The following is a 25226-nucleotide window of genomic DNA, read 5'->3' as shown; positions in this document are numbered from 1 at the left end:
TAAGGGGTGAGCTTTTTTGTGCCCTCCCTTCTTGCAATCGGGCAAAATCTGGCCCAGAATGTATTATGTATTTACATACATTTCTGGTTTTGTGCATGTGTCCTGATAGTCAGTCCCAGGTCCTGACGATGATAAAGAGTTTATACAAAAGGGGAGAAGAAGGGCTCTCATATTTTACTCCCACAGGCTGCCCTGGAGGGACATCCACCCGTCATCCACCACTTCCTTATGACTGCAATCCTATCAACTCTCTGTGGCTGAAGTGGTAAGACAGCTTCTGACCTCTTTTGAACAGAGCCAATGCCACTTTGTACATAAACCAACTACATTAACAACCCCTGTTGTAGTGGAGATGCAAACCATCTCCCAGAGAGTGAGCACATCTCTCTGAGGCTGCCCCAGGCTCCACAAGTCACTTCCAGGACAATTCTGTACATAATGGGCAAGGGCAGCCTGACAAGCATCACTTACAGTCCTTCTCTCCAGTGGATGAGAATAACTATCCATCCCTGCTTCTGGGTATTAGTCATATCGTTATATAGTGTCTCAATGAAAAATTAGCATTTTGTCAGTAGGCAACATTTATATAATTTTATTATTTAGTGAAAGACTTTTTGCAGCAAGGGGTTTATTGAGAAAATCAGAAACACAAATCCTGCAGTCGTCACTCAGGCAGAACTCACTATGAAGTCAATGAGAGTTTTACTTGAGTAAGGAGGGCAGGATTTGACCCATATAGTTTTACTTTTTCTATAGCCGCCCTCCAAAACAAACAAACAACTGGCATGATTTATATTTTGGTTACAGTACCTGTTTCATTGTCTCACTGATATTTTTCAGGTGGATTCTGTTCACTAGCTGATCAGGAATAGTACAGTTCAAGTCACCTGTCACTGGCTTCTCTGAAGTGAATCCATGCTGCAGGTCTTTATGTTTGCGGCTGTTTGACTGCTTAGAGTTCAACTGATGATGGATCTGGTTTATCTTAATGGTGCAAAAAGACTGCAGAGCATCCAATTCTTCATTTGATACTTCAGTAATTTCTGTCAACAGTGTATCATCAATACAAAAATGTCAATTACTGTATCAGGGCAGGAGAACAATCCAAAGTCTTATCTACTGTGACCTCTTATTGTGTAGTTAAAAAAAGTACGTCAGGTATGAAGTTATTTGCATTCATAATAGCAATGCATCATTTAAATGGCAATCTGGTATAATCCCTGTAGAAAAATGCAAAGTATAAACACCTCTGTGATGCACCAGAAAGGAAACAGTCCAAAAGGGGGAAGGAGACAAAGACCACAGGCAAAGAAAGTACTTGATGCTACAGCACACAAGACAAATGCAGATTTACTAAAGAGAAAAAGTAAATGTGGTAAATAAAAGAATACAGAAGTTGCCCTTAGTTTAGACACTAAATAAATTAATGGAGACCCTATGATTGCTTAATTTGGATTTAACCCCTTCTTAGCAGGAACTGCAAATCTGCTAGAGCAAAAATCATTAGCATTTAAAGTGAGTACTCCAGATCTGATGGCAAACCACATGCACACACTTTTATTGGTTACAGATCTATTAAGAGCAACTGCTGGAAAACACCTAAAATATGTTATATAATCCACAGTTAGTTCATCATCACACATTTTTCTAAGAAAAACATTATTTCATTAGCAAACACTTTCCTCCCAAGTTTCAATGCTCATTTCATAAAATCTTTATTTGTTTCTGTTTAAACATCATCTTTCACTCTCTCATTTCTTTCTTCCTTTCAGGTGGCATTTAATAATAAATAAAAAAGGGAGAGATTACATTTGAGAATGATGAATTTAGGGCCAGACCCAACAATCATTGAAGTCACTCTGAGGCTTGGTCTACACTTACCTCGGCAATTCGGCGGCAGTCGACGGGAGTTATGCAAAGTACGCAAAGAACTTGCATAACTCCTGTTGACTTCTGTGCTTCAATTCTGCGCGCTGTCTTCACTGCACAGCACCAACAGGAACCACGTTCCCGTCAACGCAGTGCTACGCCACTTGAGGAGGTGGTTGTAGTACGTCGACTTCTGGATTGACTGAGCGGGTCTTCACTGACCACTCAGTCGATCCAGATAAGTCGATCTGACGGCGGCGACTTTGTAGACATAGTTTCAATGTTTCCACTGACTTCAATGGGCACTGGATCCAGTCCATTAAGAATAGATAAAATGAGTAACAAATTTCTTGTGGTTACTATGTTGATATTTCATTAGCAGCAGAGTAAAACATTGCTTTGTTGAGTGATGGTTGCATATAGTTGGACTGATATACTGGAGAGGCATCGAGTTTAAATTACACTAATCAACTATGCACATGTTCACATGTACTGACTCACAATGGACAAAACAAAAAAAGAAAACTACCACTGCAAAAATATGGTACTTGAGTTATATTTATTTCACAGAGATACACATCTACAACATATTGTGAGAGATCACAGGCCTCAAACGCAAGCACACAGGCAGTGCTCAGGTCACAACTGCCACCCAGTAGCTCACCTGAGTAACCAGGGAAGGATCCTGGGAAGGACTAGCTCACAGAGGTCCCTGCCTCCCAAAGCACCCGATTGGGAGAAACATCCAGCCCCCCAATTGGCTAAGGAGTACTATGTAAACCAGGCAAGAGGAATTTTTGGCTGGCTGTGACTATGGACCCCTCCCACTTACCTGACTCAAGAGCCCTCCACTCCTGCCTGCTCCCATTTCCTGCTTCCCCGCATGCTCCTGATTCCTGTTCTCCCATTCCAGACCCCCATCTACTCCCAATTCCTGCTATCCTACTCCAGGTACCTTCTCCACTGCCTTACCCTGATGCCGTCTCTGGCTCTGACCCCTGGCCTAGCATCCAGCTCCAGCTCCATCTCTGACCCCTGGCTTCACACCCGACTCTGTCTCCAGCTCTGACCTTTGGCTAGGTACCTGACTTTATCTTTGGTTCTGACCCTTTGCTCTGACCAGTAGGCCTGACCAGTGCATACCCCATTATCGCGCATACTTTCTCTAATGCATGTTAGTAGGGAACTAAAAATTTCTTACAGAATCCCAAATCAGTAACAGATAGTATGTGCAGGCTTAAAAATGACCAATTAACACAGTTGAAAACAAAACAGTTGAAAACTCAGCTCTTTCTTTGATTATCTGCCAAGACTCTGACAGCATCATAAGCATCAAAAACAGCATAAGGAATTGCAGCTCTTTCAGCCATCTTTGGAATTCATTGTACCATCAACTGATACAGGAGAAAAACAGAATCCTGAACGCAGTTTTTGAAAAGTAAAAAGTTCATCAGTTCACTTTTAAGCATCTTCTCCCTATGTCCATATATATATATTCTTTAGTTCTAAGTCAATCATAGAAATTATAGGAAGATAGGAATCAGGTCCACCTAATCTGGTGTTTCACAGTTGCCAATATCAGATGATTTACAGGAAGCTGCAAGAAAACTCACAGTAGGGAGTTTCTTCCTAGCCCACATTAGTTTAAGGTTGATTTTGAGCCCTCATGCTTCAGGACATAAGCCACCAGACCAAAATCTGGTCTTGATCCTCAAAATTGCTGTGGGTGTTCAGCACCTCTCAGGATCAAGTTCCCTGGAAAGGTTTCCTGTTCTAAACCTAGTTCCTTCTAAAATCAAGTGAAAGGTCACTTCACAGAACTTCTGTGAGGATCAGAGCAGTAGAAGATGTTCTCAGGCAGGGTTTAGGGACAGAAGCATAGCCCATATGCTTTGCACATTTATTCCCTGACCTAATAATAGCTGTTACATTATCTTTGCCAATCTATGTTTACCTACTAATCAGGGGGGATGGGGAAGAGGTCTTTATCTTTTTTTATGGGCATGTAAAATATATATATTTTCATCATCATGTTAAGGTTAGGCAAAAAGATTCTGTGCATAGGCTGGTAAATATTCATGATCACTTTGCAAAGCTGCCCTACAAGCTTTCACTTTTCTCTTAGAAGGAATATTCTAGGTAGGAGGTGATGCACAGGACCATTGTCAAGCAAGAATTAAAATTGTGGCCTGGCAAATTAGGAGTTAACATACAGAATAAATGTATATTGCTCATTTGAATTAAAATGGAATTATATGTATTTTGAAACAGCACCTTTCATATGCCAGCTATCTCACAGCACTTTACCAAGTTATATATTAAATTTTAATAAAACAAAATATAGGTGTTCGGTCCACAATTCACACCATTTTAGAACCAGCCTAACCCCATTAACTTAAATGGCATTACTTCTGATTTACATCAGCATATGTTATTTCAGACTATGCAGACACATCAGTTGCCATGAACCCAGCAATAGCTCATGCTCACCTTTGGACATTAAAACAAATATCTTTAGAACCCTCTAGAAGCAAGATCTAATGGTTGGAAGTTGAAGCTAGACAAATATGGACCGGAAATAAGGCATAAACTTTTAACAGTCAAGGTAATTAACCACTGAAACAACCTACCAAGGGTTGTGCTGGATTCTCTATCACTGGTAATTTTTAAATCAAGACAATGTTTTTTCTAGAAGATATACTCTAGTTCAAAAAGGAATTATTTTGAGGATGTTCTATGGTCTGTGCTATGCAGGAAGTCAGACTAGAGATGATCACCATGGTCCCTTCTGGCCTTGGAATCTATGAATAAGATTCTAATTTATTGTGAAAAGGAATGTTGACAAGGACGGTGGAGTTGTCCCTTATTCCTTTAAATAAGCATGGGATCTCGGACTCTCAGCTGCACAGCATATCATAAATCACTGATTTAATGTCTCAGCAGACGCCATCAATGTCATACTATTTTTTTAAAATGGAGAATCTTGGACTCAAATTTTACTGAAATAAGAGGCAGCTAATAAAAATGAATGAGCTAAGTTATTACATACTGTACATTTGTAAAAACTAGTCTTCCACACCATTGTACATTGTTATTAATCTCTAGTCCTTTCAGACTCCAGCATTATGTACAGTGTTTGCCTGTCTTTCACATGCTAAGAAAGGGCATACACAGAGGGTTCAATATAAGTATTCAGTTTTAATACAATTTTTTCTCTATCTTTTCTCTCTTCTTTCCATCTGTAGGCTAGACATGCTTGAATGCTCACTCTCCATTTGTGATGGCAGATGTAAATGTCACTGTGTATCTGTCTACAAACAATCCCTGACAGTGCCAATTACTGTTCTAGAAAAGTGCTTCACTGATCCTTGGTTTCCCAGGACCCTGAATGTTGGGTCATCCCCAAACCCTTATTTTCAGGTCTTGGACGGGGGAATCAAATTAGAACTGTATTTTACATACTTCATGAGATCATAAAACATTGAACATGGGGGAATTCAAGCACAACAAACTGGATCACCCAGCCCCCTTATTATACTGGCATTCAGCACGCACCATGTAAATAAGCAAGTCGCTGTGTTTATATTTTAAACCCTGCTTTGTGGTTTATAACGCACTGACCTCCATGGATTTTGCTTTCCACATGGAAATGCATTTAGAAAAAAACAGTTCGAGTGTCATATAAGTGAAAATAAAAGGAAATTTAGTTTACCAGTATTGGATTTATTTTGCACTTTTTATCATTCAAATCAGACTTTGATTTAACACTAGAAACTTGGCAAGCATTTTGTTATTTGGCTCTACTAATTTTTGATATTTTAAAGAGAAATTGTAAAATGGGTAAAGGAAAGTTAATTGTGAAAAGCAGCACCCATGCTTGAGTGATAAGTACTTTTCAGAAGGATTTTAACTCTGCATATCAAGGTAAGATTTTAAAAATTGTCTAAATAAATAGACAGTTCAGATGTATATTAACAGGCTGCATTCCTAGTAAGTAAAAAAGGAGTTCACAATATTTGTGTATATACTATAGAACAGCTATGGGCTATCTGGTAAATCAGGTTACTATTATTAAATATAAGTACTTGATCATTTGGAGCCACCACTGGTAAGGTGTGAATGCCTCCTGCCAGGTTAAGTTAAGGCTGATGTCAACCGGAATTGAAGGCACTCAGCACCTTGCAGAATCAAGATCTTTCAGATTAGACACTACCAAGGTCTTTGCTTTATTGTATCTCCAAGGACATTAAAGATCTAGCACTTTTTGTAAAGCTAGGGGTTTATAAACTCATAGTTTCTAAGGCCAAAAGGCACCATTGTGATCATTTAGTCTGAACTCCAGAGTAGCAAAGGACATAGAAATTCTCCACTTTTCCTTGCAGCCCTTGGTTGTGCACTAGAAGTTTAACTCAGAGGTGGCTAGATTTCAATGGTGCTGTACATATTTGTGAAGTGCTTGGAGATCTGTTTGGATGAAAGATGCTATAATTATTTTACCTGACAGCAATAAAATTGTTGAAGAAACTAATAGGAGACAGATTAAAAGAGAAGGCTGGCTCTGTGCTCTTAACTAGGTCAATTGTGTGCAGCTCATGCAGGGAATTCAAATGTATGTACCCCTCGTGCTTCAAGGAACAAACTGGCCATCTCAGAGCGGATAGGGTGAATCTGGTCAAGAAGTAGACCCTTGAAATCATATTGCACAATCAAGAACATTCTGAGGGGGATATCTCTCCTTTTCTCTGACTGTCATCTATAAGCCAATGCAGTACAAAAAAATATCTTGCAATTCAAACTGGAACAGAATTCTGGAATAGAATTCCTTCCCCGTCCTGTCCAATATAGTGGAGCAGGTTGCTGGGGGCTCATGCAGGAACTCCACACCTCCTTCTGTGGCAGAACTGTAATCCATGGTTTTGGAGGGCAGATAGTGGGTCCAGGTGTACAGTCGTTGGATTTTGACAATGTGTGTGATTTACTGTCCAAACATCCCTTCTCTGAGCAGTGTAGTCTGCTGCTGATCCACAGCCCGTGTGTGGGAGGGTGGGGGTTCCATCAGCAAAAGCTGCCCCTTGAACCCCCTCTTATGACAAGCCTGTTTACTTGGGGCTGGCATCAGAACCAGAATATCAACCAGAGACAACGTAACCGACTAGTTCGCTCTCATGTGACACCTCCTATGTTTCTATGTGTTCCATGCAACCCTTCATGTATTTGCCATACCTAAATACAACAGGTAGTGTCAGTTTTAACTGTTCTGCATTGTTTTGCTTTTCTTGAGAGCACAGAGGACAGGAATCATGGATGAGTGATTACAGCAAAGGCAAAGTACAAAGATCTGGGATCTCTTTCTGGCACTACTTCAGATTTGTTGTGTGACCTTGGAAAGTCATTCAATTCTCTTTGTGCCTTAGTTCCTATCTCTAGAATGGAGATAATAAACATCACTATATCCCTGTGTGGTGGGTGGGTAATTCATTAATGCATGTTATATGCTGAGAGGTCCTCAGATGGAAAAGGCTATCCACCAGCACAAGATTCTCATGGTTTGCCTCTCATCCTTACAGCTCATTAAAACCCAGTTGTTTAGTGTTTTAAATATGTCAAAAATTAATGCTTGGACACATGGAAACCTGTGCACAAAAAATGAAAAACTAGATCTATTTAGCAGATCGGAATATATGAGGCCAGGTAAAAAAAAAATCCTCTGATGCACAGAAATAGGTCTCTGTGCTCTCCTTTATGCATATACACAAAACATACCCCACTGACAATAGAAGTTTACATGTACTCACTACTTGTATCTACATTAGCCTTTTTTACTCTAAAACTTCCCTGTGTTGCTACCACTGGTGCAGCTCAATCCATGGCAGTTGACTGGCCAAGGGTATTATAACCACCACTTCATCAAACCTTGCTCAGAGCAGCTCCAGACAACCCAGCGGCTAAAATGGATATTAGAGCTCTCACTTTTGCTTCAACTGATGCAGTGATACCATTTGGGAGAAATTTTACGCAAAAAAGCTTAGTGTAGACAAGCCCACAGAGGTGAGATTAGACTTCTAAATTAAGCACTTGTCTAAACCTTTTTATTAAACTCTCCCAGTTGAACTTTCAGAAATACAGATATTTGCAGTTTAGGAACTGTTGATTTTCATGGTAAATTTTATAGTTAACGTTAGTCATTTTTTATAGGTCTATGACGTCTTTTTATGTATAATTAGCAGACAGTTCAGAAGAGTATCTACTCAATAAAACAGGCTAAGGAGGTAGGAAGGAAAGAATAATAAAGAGAGAAGCAAACATCCAAGTTTTATTTGGAACCTTAAAGAAGGAAAACTACAGCTTAAAACATAAGACTGAGTTCCAGAAGGGTAGCCATGTTAGTCTATTTTTAGCAAAACAGCAAGAGTCCTGTGGCACCTTACAGACTAACGAATTTATTTGGGCATCAGCTTTCGTGGGCAGAAATCCACTTCGTCGGATGCATAAAAGATTGTATGTCAGGACATTCCCATGGGCATGTATGTGATTTATTCTTATCTAACAATGTCACCGGTAAGATTTGGAAAATTTTTGCTACTTTACCTGAAGAGTAATATATCAGTGTGTACACTGATAGAATTTCACTAAGTTTACTGAAGGGACATTAATTATACAGGAGTCTAGTACTAGATGAGCTCATCTTCAATTATGTATAAAAACAATTAAGAAATAATCAAGATAGTCTGGAAGTTGACAAAACAATAAGAGGCTCCCATGGCTACAGACTACAGCATTTATTAACTCCAAGTGGAATATACATTTGTCAACAGCAGCAAATGAAAAAGTCTCTCTCTCCTCTCACCTTTGCCTCCTTTCCCTTTTTCCCTTCACTGCACTCGTGATAAATATAATTATGGATGCAAAAAATTAAACCTGCCGAACCCCAACCCTGAGGGAAAAAAAAACAAATCAGAGATGAAAGATTTCTTTAATGCTATATTATTGTTTATCACTCCTTAAATGAGCACAAGTTCATGGGCTCAACAGTATAAAGATCTTTCTAAATGAGAGAACTATATGATTCTGATCTATTTTAAAAATAGGGATGCCCCAGATAAATCCTCAGTGTCTATTGATGATACATGATCCACAAAACAACATTTGTGACTGTCTTTTGCAGAGTAGATACGCCCCGTCACACATCCTTCCTCTCAGGATAAGGCCTAGTGAAGGCCCTCCCCCTTCATTCTCCCCTCTAACCTGGGAGAAGAAGTCTGCATTAGCGTGGGCCCTACCTGGATGATGTAACATGCTGAACTCACAGGGTTGGAAGAAGAGGTGCCACCACATAATCCAGGCATTCGTGTCCTTCATGGTGTTGATCCACCGGAGGGGTGCATGGACAGTGACAAGGCGAAAGGGGCTCCTTTGCAGATAATACCACAGGGCCTCGATCACCCACTTCACTGAGAAGGCCTCCTTCTCGATCGTTGAATATTTAGTCTCCCGGGGGAACAGTTTCCATCTTAGACAGAGCACGGGATGTTTCTCCTCGTCCAGCTTTTGTGACAGTACTGCCCAAACCTGATTTCTGAGATATCCATCTGGAGAATGAAGGGTTTTGAAAAGTCCAGATGAAACAAGACTGGGTCTTGGGTTAGTCGCTCCTTTAGGATATGGAAGCCCCTCTCACAGTCTTTCAACCACTGGACTTTTCACAGTCGAGTTTTTTGTGAGATCTGAGAGGGAGGCAGCTATTGTGGAGAACTCTGGTATGAAGCGCTGATAGCACTCCACCAACCCGAGGAACTGCCTCACCTACTTTTTGGTTGTAGAAACTAGGCAGTCCCACAGGGCCTACACCTTGTCCACCAATGGGAGCAACTGCCCCCTCCCTACCTCCCAAGTATGTCACCTCCTTTTGCCCGAGGTGGCACTTAGCTGGGTTTGCTGTGAATCCCACTTCTCTGAAGGCTCACGACACGGTGGTGAAGTGCTGTAGGTTTTTCCTCACAAATGAAGCTGTAGACTATGATGTCATCAATGTATGCGGCCACATACTGGTTGTGCAGCTGCAGCAATCAATCCATCAGCTGTTGGAACATGGCTGTGGCCTCATGCAGTCCAAACAGCATGGTGACAAACTGGTATGAACTGCATGGCATAAGGAAGGCCATCTTCTCTCGGGACATCGGGGTTAGGGGTATATGCCAGTACCCCTTGGTCAAGTCTAGACAATAAAAATTTAGCACTTCCCAGCCGTTCCAGCAGCTCATCTACCTGTGGCATCGGGATAGGCATCGAATCATTAGATGACATTGACCATTTTGAAGTTATGACCAGGATTTCAGGCTCTACCATTTGCTCCACGACTCCCAGGACAAGCATCACCACAAGCTCCGTCGAGACCACTTCCCACATCCTTTTGGGAAGCGGACAATGGTGGTCTTGGACCTTCTGCCCTGGGCTGGTGGCTCTATGCTGCCTGGGGTGGGATGACTATGCGGTGGGAAAGGCCTGGTCCTGGACTCCTGCTCCTCCCAGGTCTCTTGGAGCAGGTCCAGGACCCCCCTGGACTGTCTCCCATAAAGGAATTCAAATGGGGAGAACCCCGTACAGGTTTGGGGGATCTCATGCACCACAAATAACAGCACAGGAAGCAGCTTGTCCCATTGCCGTAGGTCATCATCCACCAACTTCTTGAGCATGACCTTCAGGGTTCCATTGAACCTCTCCACTAGGCCGTCAATTTATGAGGGGTACACTGACATTTTGAGAGCTTGTATATTCAATAGGCGGCACAATTCTGACATCAATTTAGATCATAGTTTCTCAACCTGTGGTACACATACCCCTGGGGGTACGCAAGACACAGGCAGGAGGTACCCAGGGAAAAACAGAGTGAAGGGGAGGTGGGTGGCAGCTGCCGACTTCTGGGGAAGACGGGTGGCAGCAGCCCGCTTTCCACCTGGTCCCAGCTCCCAGATGGGAGGTGAGAGGCAGCTCTTGGCTTCTGGGGAAGGCAGGCGGCAGCCCCCCGCTTCCCACCCACTCACAGCTCCCAGCTGGGAGGCGGGCAGCAGCCCCCCGCTTCCTGCCAGGTCCCAGCTCCCAGGTGGGAGCCCGGTGGCAGCCTCCTGTGTCTCGTGAGCTGGCCTCGCAGCTGGGTGGCAGTCACTTGTGCCCCGGCTCACTTCATCGTGGTGCCCCGCCTCAAGGTTCACCCTGGTGGTCTGGTACTATTGTACATCCCCAGGGATGCATTGCATGTGGATAGGAGCACCCGCCAGGTCCAGGGATTTCACCATGTTAGCCCTGACCAGCGTCTGATTGCAACCTGATCGACGAGGGCAATCACCGGGGTGCCGTTCACCTGTAGGGGGACCAGAAGTTTGGCCAGGCCCCTTTTCCAGGCCCGGTGGCCCACCACCCATGCCTGGCCATAGCTGCAGTCCATAAAAGGGCAAACACATCAGAAGTGCCCCTCTTAGCCACCCTCATAAGATCGGCTTTTGTGCATTCCCATTCATGCGTTGGGTCACAGTATCCCAGGTCCACCAGGTGAGGGCAGAGCAGTGGCTTAGACCCCACCATGAGCTGGTGGTTGGAGGTGGTCCAGGTTTGTTCCAGGGCCATCCCCATGTCAAACCCATGCTGCCCTTGATCAGTGGTCTGGCCCCTGACCCCCAGGCTCCCTGGTTTAGGGTTTTGCTGTTCAGGTCTTTTGACAGTCAGGTAGTCCTCCATCAAGGACACCACCTCAGCAAAGTCTGCAGGGCAATCCCATTGCATCCACTCTTTTCCCCCAGTGGGGAGGATATTGGTGAATTGTTCCAAGGCTACTGCCTCCACCACTTGGGCCCCAGTCAACTTCTCTGGGTTTAGCTATCTCTAGCAATAGCCCCAAATGCACTGACCCACCACCTGGGGTTGGGCTCCAGGGGATACCATTCATGGCAGAACCACTGTTGATAGCTCTCAGGGCTAATGCCAGTGTGGTACAATATGTCAGTCTTCACCCTGGGGTAATCGAGTGCTTTGCAAGGATCCAAGTTATGGTAGGCAGTCTGCATCGGTCTGGTTAAATATGGAACCACCAAGGTGGTCAGTACTCTGGGGGCCATCAAGCAGCAATGGTGACCTGCTCAAAAGTGACGAGGAATGCCTCTGGATCATCGCTGGGCCTCATCTTGGTGAGATGTACCGGTAGCCCTGCCAAGACATTCTCTGCCTCTGGTCCTGCCGGGGCAAGTCTAGGGTTGCAGCAGCATTATCATCTGTTGAACCAGGTGCTCCTGCTGCACCTGGTGTTGGGCAGCTAGCTCCTAGATTAACTGCCATGGTTGCTCCTGATGCTGGGCCATCTGGAGCTGTTGCTGGAACAATCTGTTGCAGCTGCTGGATCTGCTGCTGCTGTTGTTGGGCCACTTGCTGCTGCTGGATCTCCAGCATCCACTTCAGGAGCTTCTCCATCTCCATAGCAGCCTTGGGGGTTTCCTCATCTGTTCCTCCTTATCTGGATCTTTTAGCAGGTTCCGATCGTTGCCTGCATTCTCCACCAAGTATGGCAGGGTAGATACATCTCAGCACACTGTCATATATGGCGTTCCTGAATTCTGTAGTAGAACAGTCAGAGCTACAGACTGGGAGTCAGGAAGTCTGACTCACAGCTGTGTGGCTACTGGCCACACACTTAAGAGTGACCTATAAAGGGTTTTTTTAAATTGGATTTGTGCCCTTTCTTTCTTCCTTTTTGCATCTTTATAGTGAATAAAGAGGGTTTAAAAAGGGTTGGGGACCCAGGCACCTAGGACTCCCCTTGGCTGAAATCTGATTGATGGAGCAGGGCCTTACGGATGACCCACAAAACTTTTGAGTTTGTTCATTCAAGAAAATCCACTTTTACTTCAGTTATTGTTGGTCAAGACCCTGTTTCATGATTTTTTTTTTTTTTAATTAAAAAACAGCGGCTCTGACCTCCTTCATGGAAAAACTTGAGAGGACTTAAGCATCAATCCCTGAAGACAGCACTCTTGTAGGCATGCCAAGCAGATACAAATAGCATTCCTCTCTCTCTACCTATATAATACTACATTGTCTTGGTTAAAGCTATTATGTTGTTCAATTTTTATGTTGTTCAATTGTTTTAATTCAGCGGGAACACTACTGCCACCTGTAGTATAGGAGAGGAACAAAATCATCACAGGCTAGGAGCAGCTAATATTATAGCCAACAGAACCATTTTGGCGGGGAGGGGAATGTACATTTCATTAAACAAAATGTAACTGAAACAAAATTTTTTGAAAAAACAAAAAATTCCAACCAGCTCTATAGATGGTTAAAAAAATTGCATCAGAATTTTGAAGGTTTTTTTAAATCAAAATTGAAATTTTGTCAAATCTAAATGTAAAAAAATGTCAAGCAGCTGTAATGACTAAGGGGTCTGTGGGTCTCTGATATCACTATTTCACAGATCAAGTCATACAAGCAGCTGAAGGCAAACGGGTGCCTGTAAAACATGAACTTACAGGAGGAATGAAAGAAAAAAATTGTGTTTTTTTCATTTATTGGCAAGACTTGAAACTATACTCGCTAACATATCAAAAATTCAGGTTTAAAGAGCAATGATTTTAATACGGGTTTTGAACTCACTTGTATGTGTTTTGATGATAGATTTGCCTTGCTTAATGTTAGCGTCTTTATTTTTGAGATGGCTGATCCATTTTCCAGTCAAATCTTTTTCTATAGTTGCAGAGTCTAATAACTCAGACTGATCGCCTATAAAAATATAATAAAAAGTGCATTGTTGAAAGAACAGAAGTGAGACAAAGTAAAACCAAATGGAGAAGCCAAAGAATTATCTTCCTGGATGTTACTGAATTTCCCTCTGTGAAATGGAACACTGCCTAGATGTAAGAAAAGAAACTCAAAGACAAAGGAGCAAATGAAGGAAATCTGTGGATTTTCATCTTCAGAAATTACTGAATTTCTACTACATAAAAATAAGAACATCTTAGATTGTTCTTTTCTAAAAAGATCAGAAAAATATGGTGTAGGATACACAAAGAGAAACTTTCAGAGACTGAAACTTAGGGCTAAATCTGCACAATGCAGAGTCCCTTCTGCAAGTTACTGAGTCCCCTTAAATATTCCACCCCCAAGCGACATAAGTTATACTGACATACACGCTCGTGTGCACAATGCTATGTCAGTGGGAGACATAGCTCCTGCTGCTTGCAGAGGTAGTTTTTTTATGCTGACGGGAGACCTCTCTCTTATCAGCATAGAGCATCTTCACCAGACGCACTGCAGCAGCCCAACCGTATCAGTACAGCTGCGCCATTGCAGCGCTGTAGGTATAGACATGGCCTAGCTATGCCAATGGGAGGCCTCTCTCCCATCGGCACAAAGCATCTTCATTAAAGTGCTACAGCAGTGCAGCATTGCCAATGCAGCATTTTAAGCAGAGACCTGCCCTAAGACAGGCATACAACACAGTAGAAAACTGTCAAATTTTGCATGTTTTCCCTTTCTTTACAAGAAAAGGCCTTCTCACTTTTTATATGTATTCCTTTTTAACTAGTCAATTTCTTCTATATTTTACTTTTGTGTCCTGGATGATTATTCCTCTGAATATGCTGTTCTGGCTGTATAAAGAGCACTTAAAGATTAAAAAAAAAATCTTCTGCAGAAAAAGTAAACCAATGATCCAGAACCAAATTACTAAATTTAACACATCAGACAGTTCACTTAAATTCCATCACAGCTGGTCCCAAGCCTGGTTGAAAAAGGAGGAGGAATGGTGTCAGGCTGGCAGCTGGCTGTAAAACTGCCAAAGAAATCCATTAAATGAGTCCTTAATATGCCCCATATGAACAAGGGCATTTCCTGGATGAAAGCACTAGAAGAGCTGACCCCATACAGATGAGATTAAGACTAGAAGAAGAAGACACTTATATAATGCAGCATGAACAAGTCACCAAGGCAAACATTATCTCATTACGCAGATCTTTGAAACATTGATCTATAAGGCTAAATTCTGCCCTTGGGTACACATGGTTTCCATTTAAGACATGTGAATCCAAAGGCAGAAATTGGCCTATAGTAAGGAGCTTGCATGCCTAAATAATTTTTATGGTTGATCCTTAACTGTAGCATCACTAGTTACTTTTGTAGAGAGAAAGGACAAATGTATTTTTGGGTCAGGAGGGAAGGAAAGACACTAAGGATATGTCTACACTGGAAAAAGCACCAAATCTCAGAGCCCAGTTCAATTGATTCAAGCTTGCAGTGTAGATGTTCAGGCTAGGGCTGGAGCCTGAACACTGAGACCCACCCTCTTGTGGGGTTTCAAACCCAGGCTCCAACTCCAGCCCCACCTCGAATGTCTAAAATGCAATTTTTAGCCTAGCAGCCTGAGTCCCCCAAGCCCAAGTCAGCTGACCCGCACCAGCTGTGGCTTTGCCATGGGTCTTTTATTGCAGTGTAGACATATCCTAAGGTGCATTAGGATAAAGGCGTATGTTAGCTAATGTTTTAAACTAACACATTTTAAAATTCTAGGGTATACAGGGCTAACTATATTTTAATATGTGTTAGCTGGTCAAGGTGAACCCAAGGTGGGAGGATGGTTTATGATATAAACCACTAACACAAGTTAAAATACAACTTACTCTGTCTATATTAGTTTTTAAAACATGTTAGTTAAACCACTTTAGTTAACACAATTTAAAAATAAATTATTTATCTTAGAGTGGACAAGCCCTTATACCAAGAGAATGTGACAGGTTTCAAAAATAGCAGCTGATCAGCTTGAAGTCACCACTGCATCTCCCAGACCAGACAAAAGGGTAGAAAAGGAGACTGCAGGAGGAGGATAGGAAACACAGCCAAAATGTCAAAAATGGAAGATGCCTATCAGATCAGTTGTTTTATCCTCATCTCCCTGCTTCTTTTACTCTTACCTGTTGTAGGTTTGTTAATGTCACAGTATATTTTTAGAATAATAAGGTGGGTGAGATAATATCTTTTATTGGACCAACTTCTGATGGTGGAAGAGATAAGTTTTTGAGCTACACAGAGCTCTGGAGAAGAGTTCTGTGTAATTCGAAAGCTTCTCTCTTCCATTAACTGAAATTGGTCCAATAAAAGATATTATCTCAACCATCCTCTCTCTCCCATACCTAAGACCAACATGGTTACAATAACAGTGCAAATAGTGTATTTTTAGGTCTTTATCCAGTCTAGTCCCTAGTGATGGAGCTTCCACTATTCCCTTGGGAAACTATTTTACAGTCTTGCTACTTTTCTGGTATTGAGATACAGTCAAGGTATCTTTAAGATCTATTTATCATATCAACAAAACTCCAGCACACAGGAAGATTGAATAAGGGCTTCCATACCTAAATATCAATTTGGTACATTATACCTCCTGATGTATTCTCCATGAAGTCTTGATTCAGCAAAATTACAGATATGGCTGAGGAAGTCAATGCTTGAGGATTCTGTTGTTTTGCACAGCAAGAAAATTGGATGTAATTATTTTATTTTAGCTGATTTGTAACTTTGTAACTTCTCTGTAACTTTAAAATCGGGTGGAGGACTGACTCAAATGCCCAGAAACTTTGCATACCTTCATCATCCTGTCTTGCTGACTGCCATACACTTTCAGATATAACAGATACAGCAGGCCACTCCGACTCCTCTGTGGAACAATAAGATTCAAATAGTTCACTTTCATATTGCCTGCAGGCTTCCTCCTCCTCCTGCTCCTCACTGAAGGACTCAAATGTATCCTCAGAATAGTCTGAAACAGTAGTGCTGTATCTCTGGCCCAATTCCATCTGCTTCTCTTCAAAGCACCAAGTAGTCAATCCAGCTGGTCACCAAAGTATAGTACTAAAAATAATTTAAAAAAAAATCCACAAGAGATTTGGTAACACATGGCTCTGGAAATATTCAACTGGACTATTACAGATGTACATTGCCCTTTAACATAATACTGCAGATAAATGCAGCTCATTATTTCAGGCATAACTGTACAAAATGTGGCTTATCACTGTAGCTGCTTGCAAAAGATTGAACTATATACTTGAAGTTTATTGGTATCAAAACTACCATAAGACAATGTAATTTAATTTCTAAAAATGTCAAGAACCAGACAATTTCTAAAATTACTTTTTACAGGTTTATGAATAGACTTAGGCCAAGTTATGAATTCCTTACTTAGGCAAAATTCTCACAAAATGTCAAAGGACATTTTGCCTGAGTAAAAACAGACAACCACTTTTTACCAACCCTATTCATAGAAGAGCTACTCCTGAAGTGTAAATAAGGTTGTACCCGAGTAAGGAATTTAGACTATCACCTTTTATAACGACTGCCTTCTATAGCGTAATTTTTTATAGCTTACCTTTCATAACAGAACTTTAAAAAGAAATTATGCAACCACAGTATTAAGAATTTACACTGAATTATGGGTAATATTTTTTCATATGAATATGAAAAAATGATTAAGAAATTGGAATTATGTTGCTGTGGATTTTTATCCCTCTCATTGAACACACAGAAATACAAAGCATCCTTGGACAACTCAGCTTTATGTTTTGAAAGTTAGAAAGACAACATTAAAAACATCAACTGCTTGATACAATCAAATAAATGGGGATTTATTCCAAGTCTGAAAAAAGAAAATAAACAAACAGAAAAACCAATCCAAAAATCAAACTGCAGGAAGAAAACAATTCACACATACATAACTGGTCATGGATACATTTTAAAGTATCAAATGTGCTTCCTTTATCCTCTTTCATTAGGATTATGTTCTAACCTTCATTTCCTCCATTCTAATCGTAGAAAAACTCTGCTCCATTATACAGTTCAGGTACTGTTATAGAACAGCAAACATGGATTAGAAGCAGCCGATCAGAGTTTTTTGTACGCCTTTTGAATGTCTTCACATGATAAAGCACTCACAGGTACTCTTCCTTCCCTAGTCTTTAATTTAGGATGTTTAATAAAATATTAATCCCACATTTCTTGAGCAATAAAAGTTGCCATCCATTTTAAATCCAATTTGCATTCATTCATGTAAAACAGATCAGTTCCAAACTTCAAATGCCCAAATTAAAAAAAAAAAAAAAAAAGGCAAATCTCTATTTAAATACAGCTCAACCTCTTATTGAAAAAAAGATAATAATTTAACAAAACAATTGTTCCTTGGAAAGAAAGTCATTATTTTTCTTTATTGGAGGCTACAGGTTCTGGGGATAGGCACTCCCATGTTAAAAATTATTTATTTTGTGAACAAACTCTGTATACTGATAGACACATTTAAAATTAAAAACAGATTCACAAAAAATAACCCCTGTAAAGGAAGAATGCTGGAAAAAATGACAAAGGCCCTAATCGTGCAAATATGCAGGTGCTTAAATTTTAAGCATGAGTATTCTCACTGAGTACCCAAAATATATACTGGAACAGAAATTTTCATGAATAAGGAAACAGTAGATAGGTCACTCTCCTAGTGGAAGTGGATAAAATAAGCAAGAGGAAGTTTTTAAAATGTATCTATGACCAATTATATATATGAATTTTGTTTTCTTCTGCCAGTTTGCTTTTTTGAAGTCACTGGGACTATTCAGGTGCTTAAAGTTATTCACTAATATTCGTATTTACCGGATCAGGGCCTACACTTAAACTCAACATTGCATATATACAAACATTAAGTTGGTACAATAAGAAGGCAAAACGTAGATACACAAACTAATACAGTGACACACAACTAATTAGAATGCTTCAGTTTGTAATACATATGTAAGGTGAAATCCTGGATCCGTTAAAGCCAATAGGAGTCTTGCCACTGACTCCAACTGAGATAGGATTTCACCCATATTATTTAACTTTGCATTCAAACATGTATGTAACTGCCATCTTTGACCTCAATGGAAGTTTTGCCTACAGAAGGACTGCAGGATCAGACTCCATGTAATCAATAGCTTGATCCTTTTCCCACTGACATAATTATAAAACTAAAGTGATTTTAGTAAACCTTGCTGAATACGCACCCTCCCAATGCCATAAAGCAAATGTTTGCAAAACAGAAATTTAATTTCCAAATTATGTGTTACATTCAGTGTTCTAAGTACACTCCTAAATTTCAACTAACAACACTGATCTATATACAGTGGTGAACAGAAGACCAGAACACAAAGAGCTTGATTGTGCTTTCACTGAAGTTAATGGTAAAACTCTCATTGAGTTCCATGGCGCAGGATCAGGTCCAGGAAAAAAAAAGGCAAATATATTACAGTTTGCTGAACAGTGTGACAAATTAATCTGAGCCTGGTCCATATACAGGCATTTGTAATTTCTAAACAGAAATATATTTGTAAATCCATTTTATGGGTCATGTTTCAAGCTTATGGGTACAAGATCAGAGACTTAACACCTCTATAAAAGTGTTACCTCTATTAATGTTATCATGTAACCTTGAATAGTTTATGTAAAAAAGTTATGGGAATTGTCTATGGCATTTTGTTTGAGACAAGCTGGATAATGATCATTGTGCTGTAAATCCTCTAGAATTCTTTCATTTGTCCTCAGTCTTAAGTATACAGTTATAATGTACATAAGAAAATATCTGACTTTACACCGTCACATCCACATATTAGCTAGTACCATCAGTTTGCCAAAGTAAACATATGAGTCTATCTAATTAAACAAATTCTACATATCACTGAGGGTCAAATTCTGCCACTTGGCAACCCACTGATTTCAATGGCATTGCACTCGTTTACAGTATGTATCCCTGAATGAAGATCTGATCAACAATAGCTGATGGTCCTGTTCTCCCATGCTTAAGAACACAAATGTCCATCTCCTGCAGGCATGTCCGTCATTATTTCTTCTGTCAATTCTGAATGAGCTAATAATGCAAAAAAGATCTAAACCCCGTAGATAATAAATTCTTGAGATACTGTTCCCAAACATTATTTTAAGTCAGGACAGTTCTTGTATGAACTCAGTATGGGACCCTTGAAATTTCATATGGCAAGAAATATCTTTCCCTAAACTCTAAATATTGCTGTTTTAATTTTGTTGAAATATTTTGTTTGCTTCCTTTTAAAATTAAAAATCAGCAAAGAAGTAGCATGATCTAAGTGCGAGGATTTATTGGATTTGAACATGGGTCTATAGGGCACTAGTTGGGCAATGCTTCCATGCTACTACCAGGCAGACTCAGCAGCACTACTGTCAATGCCCCATACATCCTTGTAGACCACTCTCTGCAGGGAAGTATCATGAATGATAAGAGATGACTGGCAGCTCCTCTTGTTACCTCTGATTGGCTCAGACCCACTATTTAAGCCTGGAGGGACTACCAGGAAGGAAGCTGTTTGTATAACACAAGGCAAATCTCTGAGCTGCTGCTGAGCAAGACCCTGCCTTGTTCTGGCCTCCTCAGCCAGCCCTCTGATTCCTGGCTATTTGACTCTGGCTTGACACCACGCTATGGTTCCTGGCTATTGTTTCGGGCTTGACCCCTGTGGCCTGACAGCCTATGGCTTTAGGAATCCTCAAATTCAGGATAAACTTCCTCCTAGTCCATGTAACCAATCAGACTACTGTTAAGATTAGTTGTATACAATTTAGGTTTGTATAAGTATTTAGGTCTGTGTATCTGCCTGAGATGGTATTCTGGGCCTGCTTGCCTGCCTGAAAGCTAAGGTCTTCAAGATATACATGTAAACAAAGACTAAACAAACTCTTGCCAACCGAAAACCTGTCTGGTTGTGTTTATTACTGTGAGAAGAGATAAGGCACAGTTAAAATGTTTTGAGGTGTAGTAGGAGATATATGAACGTGCAAATGAAGGAAAGCTTTGACTCCTCCTCAAGGCAGATGCCAGAGCAAGGTCGAGCAACCAGTTAGGAGGAGTGAGTGGGGTAAAGGGAGGTGTGAGAAAGAAACACTAAAGGACCATAAAGTGACCATGGCCAAAATGTAACCTCGCTCCCCATCCTTCCCATGGGGTATGTAGAGGTGGTACCAAAGCCCCCAGATTCAAGACCCTCCAAAATGGAACATGACCATAAATTAGAAGGGGGTGATATCGGGTGGGGCACTATAGGTATAATTAAGCCTACCAAAAAGAAGGGGGAGGAGGGAGCTGTGTCAGCCTATGGAGCTATGTTTAGGGGAAGAGGGAGCTCTATAAGCATACAGAGCTATGTTTAGGGGGAAAGGAAACTATCAGCGTATACAGCTATGGTTAAAGAGGAAGGAAACTATTAGCATATAGAGGTACGGTTATGGGAAAGGAGCCTGACTGATGTGAAGGGCTATGGTTTTATACTTGTTTGTTTAGCCCCAATAAACATCACATTGCCTGCACTTTGGACTCTGGACTGCTGCTTTCTGTCTATGAACCTGCCTGGGAACTGACAGAGAAACAGCAGGGGACCCCTAACAACTATATCCAGTTGCTTTAGAGTGTAGAAGCGAGAAAGAAATAATGGATGTGGCCTGCTGCTCCTATCCAATGCTGGACCTAGACTAGTGTATACTCATGTTCTGCATTACATCTCTTGGTGCACACCCCAGTGTGCCCACTCCCTCTTTCACAGCAGCACGTCCAACAGGACATAGGGAAGGACTATGCCACAATGAACTGCCAACACAACTTCCTGCAAACTGGAGTGTTGGCTTGCGTGTTTCCCATTCAAGTTCTAAACCAGGCTTGATCCCAATGGGCAGGCCACATGGAAGATGCAAAAGGCCAGAGCACACCGCCTGTCCAAGAGGAATCCAAGACCAATGATATTGCAACGGCTCCTGCATTAATATCCCCCTCCACGAGCAGAGGGAGACCCCCAGAACTGGGCAGGGGCTCTGAGCCTCCTCTCTCACCCCCCAGCACAGGGCGACCCCAGAACCGGGGGAAGTGCTCTATGCGCCCACCCCCAAGCACGGGGCAAGGGGGGGGGGCAAAACCGGGGCGGGGTTCTAGCCTCCAATTCTGAGCACGGGAAGGCCCCAAAACCGGGGGAGGGGCTCTAGGTCTGAGCAGGGGGAGACCCGTTCTCGAGGGGGGTCACGGGACTCTGAACTGGGAAACCCCGGCCTCACCTCCTCCTGCTCCTGCAGGCCGCTCCCGTTGCCAGGCAGCGCCGCTGAGCCCGGCCTGTCTTGCTCTCCCTGCAGCTCCGCCCCACGTGCGGCGCCAGGCCCGGCCCGGCCCGGCCCAGCCCACCTCCCCTCCTGAGCCCGCCCGGCTTCCGAGCACGGTCGCGGCGCCTAGTTCTCTAGCCGTGCGCGGTGGAGGCTCAGCTCCCCTCCCGCTGGTGCTGCGGCGATAGAGGCCCCTCTGGACTTAGTCTGAGCTGGCCGAGGACGGAAGGGAAGGGAAGAGCACCGGGCCGCCTCCAAGCAGCTAGTGGACATCCCCCTTCCCACTCCCTCCGATTCAGTCCTTTCTCATTGCCCATTTTTATGGAAAAGGACCATGACTTTAGATTACTGATCTGGTCGGAATTCGATTTGTTTCCCTAGAGGTGAAAGATTGTGAAGATTTAGTTCAATATCCTGATCCACCCAGTCCCTTTTAAATTAATAATTTTGGTACCAAAAACATATTACTCTAACAGGTTGATTCCTCTGACATTTATTCATGGGAAAGTATGGTCTGGTCTTCACATTTGAGGCATTTGATTTGAAGCACAGGATACAAATAATTCTTTTTGTTGGTCTTTCCTAAACCGATCAGTTCCTCATTGTAATTTCCCATTTGGTGCATTGGATGTTCATATTTTGAACAGCATCATTCTTTGGAAGGGTATTTGTTTTTAAAGCATTTGAAAGTGCCTAATGGATGGCCCAACCCAGTTGTGTCAAAGGATATTAAGATTTACTACCACTAATGTCCTGGAGTTGTTTCCATACAGAACCATAAATAGTGTTATGTGAGAAGCACTGTCAGGCTTTTACTGCAGCTCATGTCTTCATCATATATTATGTTTAAATTTAACACAGTTGTTGAATGTCTTCTATAGGCAAATGCTTTCTAATGTCTCCATCCGTGAAGACTGCAATATCCCTTTAACCATCAGAGTGCATATTTGATATATTTGATAGATGTATGCATTTCCCAGGTAACTGTAATCCATTTAGCATCCTAGACAACTAATTGGGCTCTCATAATGAGATTAATTATCCAGTGGGGGAATTGCACTTAATTCCATTGGCCTCACACTACACTTTGATGATAGGTAAAATTGATGTAACTCATTGATGAAATACTCCCCAGGTGTTTTCACTATCTTCCTGAGGTTTTGCTATTGTATATTGCATGAGAATTCAGACAATGTGATGATCACTTAAACTCAGTAAATATGAAAGACAAACCCAAGAACTTTAGAAATCAAATATTTGAAATTTGATAATGAAGTGTTTAGAGTTAAATATATCAATACAATTACTTTTTTCCTTTATCTGTGTAAACACTGAAAGTGCTGCCAAGTAGCACCCAGATTCTGTAACTCCTTGAACAGAATACTTAATTTAAAAACATTGCACAGAAAATGATCTAGAATATGTCTGTCTCTCAGGGGTTACTGGATATGGCCTACTGCATTTGAAAATGGCGATTTTCCATTAATCCATATCTTCAATTAGGAAATGGACTGATCTGTGGCTTAGTGTTGTTTGAGACTGGCAGTTGTCCATGGCAGATCAGAAGTTGTACACACACATGAAATATTATAGCCATCATTACTATACAGGTTTAAGTAGACAGGAATTAAATGGAGCAGCAGGATGCAATGGAAAAAAGTTTTACAGACCAGTATTTGTGAGAAACTGAAGAATTTTTCGAAGGGATAAGAATTGAACTTTATAGAATTATTTGAATCTTGAAAATAAGGATTAATTCATATTCTAGAGGCTATGGAAACATGCAGTTTATGTAATCTTGGCTGGTATATTTGGCTGAAGACATGCTCCTTGTCAAAACTGACTTCATTTGATAAGTCTGGTGCCACGCTGAAGGGAATAGGGATTCCATGGTGAAAAAAACATTTAGAACTCTAGTCATGAGTCACTGCACACAAAAAAGAATAATTTTATTACAGGTAAAAGTAATGGAGTGACTAACAAGTCTCTGTTTTTAATTATGCTCTGGTTGGCAGAAAGAAGACACAGCTACTTCCATTGAACTCTGGTATGGGATGGGGACAGACTACAATCTTTTGTGAAAAAGGTAAGCTTCCTTTTTAGAAATGACCATCGTGTTTTGTACTGTGATCTTGTCGGCTTTTATAAGCTAAGTTGGATCAGGCTTGGTAAGTATATGTATGAGAGACCTCCAAGAAATATGATGCCTGGTTCTTTTCAAAATTGCATAGCTGAATTTATGATGTTCATGTTATAAATTTTACAATTTCTCCAGTAAGTTCAATTGAAATCTAGATATCATCTGTTTATCAAGTAGCACCTGGCAACCAAACTGAGTCAGAAACAAAGTACAGTGGGTTCACAGTTCAAGAATTGAGCTGTGTTCAAAATAACTTGCCTCTGCACCTCCATGTCCTTGGATTCCTTAGGTTTGAGTCTCCTCTACCTTACACTGGTATAATTCCACTAATTTCAAAAGAGTTACTCCTTGTGACAGACTGACAGTATCCTGCATCATCCTGGACAAACCTTATGGAATTAAGATAAACTTTACTGAATTAAATTAAACTTTATTGAATTAGATTTAATACCTTTGGGGTCCACTGTATTAAAATGCAATTATGTATGTGTTGTTGTGGATTATATGCAACTCCTTTAGAAGGAGAGGGATGCTAATGTAATTCCTCTTGTTATCATCTTTGAAGCCCCCTGAGAGTGGTTAGCATATACTAGTTTAAACTGGATTCTCCAGGGACCAACAGATAAAGAAAGGATTTTTGGATAAATAGCCTGGTTTTATGCAGGCTCAGGTCCTTCTTCTTGATCCAACAAATGTACAGGATCCCTGGTGCACAAAGGGCCCCGGTCCTTAGGGAAATGTTGGAAGGAGTGCCTGCTGAGGTCACATAAAACTGCATGCTTGTTCTGAGCTGAAGTGAGGTACTTGAAACCACAAGGATACCCTTTGAGTGGGCTTTGGAAGGACAGCTCCTGCCAGAGCCCATGTTAGGGTTAGGGTGATCTCTGGCAAGCTTATTAGCGTGCATTAGATTATTTTATTATTTTCTCTTAATGCTTTTACCGTAAGATAAAATAGGCTTGTTTAGAAAGAATTGTGTAGTAACTTCAGCTATGGGCAGTCACACTGTTAATCATCTCAGAATAGAAAGCAGCAAGCCTACTCAGGCAAACTGTCTTTT

General features: G+C 41.4%; 1 protein-coding gene across 2 annotated transcripts in view; it reads right to left on the bottom strand.

Moving 5' to 3' along the window:
• The window catches only part of CUNH8orf48 (chromosome unknown C8orf48 homolog), a 42793-nt gene extending 20608 nt beyond the window's left edge, over positions 1-22185 (bottom strand). For both annotated transcript variants that reach the window (XM_067548297.1, XM_067548296.1), the window contains exons 1-4: positions 21985-22185; positions 16487-16752; positions 13507-13632; positions 811-1043 (exon numbers count right to left, since the gene is read on the bottom strand). In XM_067548297.1, coding sequence (XP_067404398.1) covers positions 811-1043; positions 13507-13632; positions 16487-16697 — 570 coding nt within the window. In that variant the 5' untranslated portion in view covers positions 16698-16752; positions 21985-22185. The remainder of the gene's footprint in view (positions 1-810; positions 1044-13506; positions 13633-16486; positions 16753-21984) is intronic.
• Positions 22186-25226: the final 3041 nt, after the last annotated feature.

Source organism: Emydura macquarii, unplaced genomic scaffold, assembly GCF_026122565.2.
Source record: "Emydura macquarii macquarii isolate MOO-44397 ecotype Brisbane River unplaced genomic scaffold, CSIRO-AGI_Emac_v2 contig_1253, whole genome shotgun sequence".
In the NCBI taxonomy this organism is placed as follows: Eukaryota; Metazoa; Chordata; order Testudines; family Chelidae; genus Emydura; species Emydura macquarii.
This window is presented reverse-complemented; position numbering and strand designations above follow the sequence as displayed.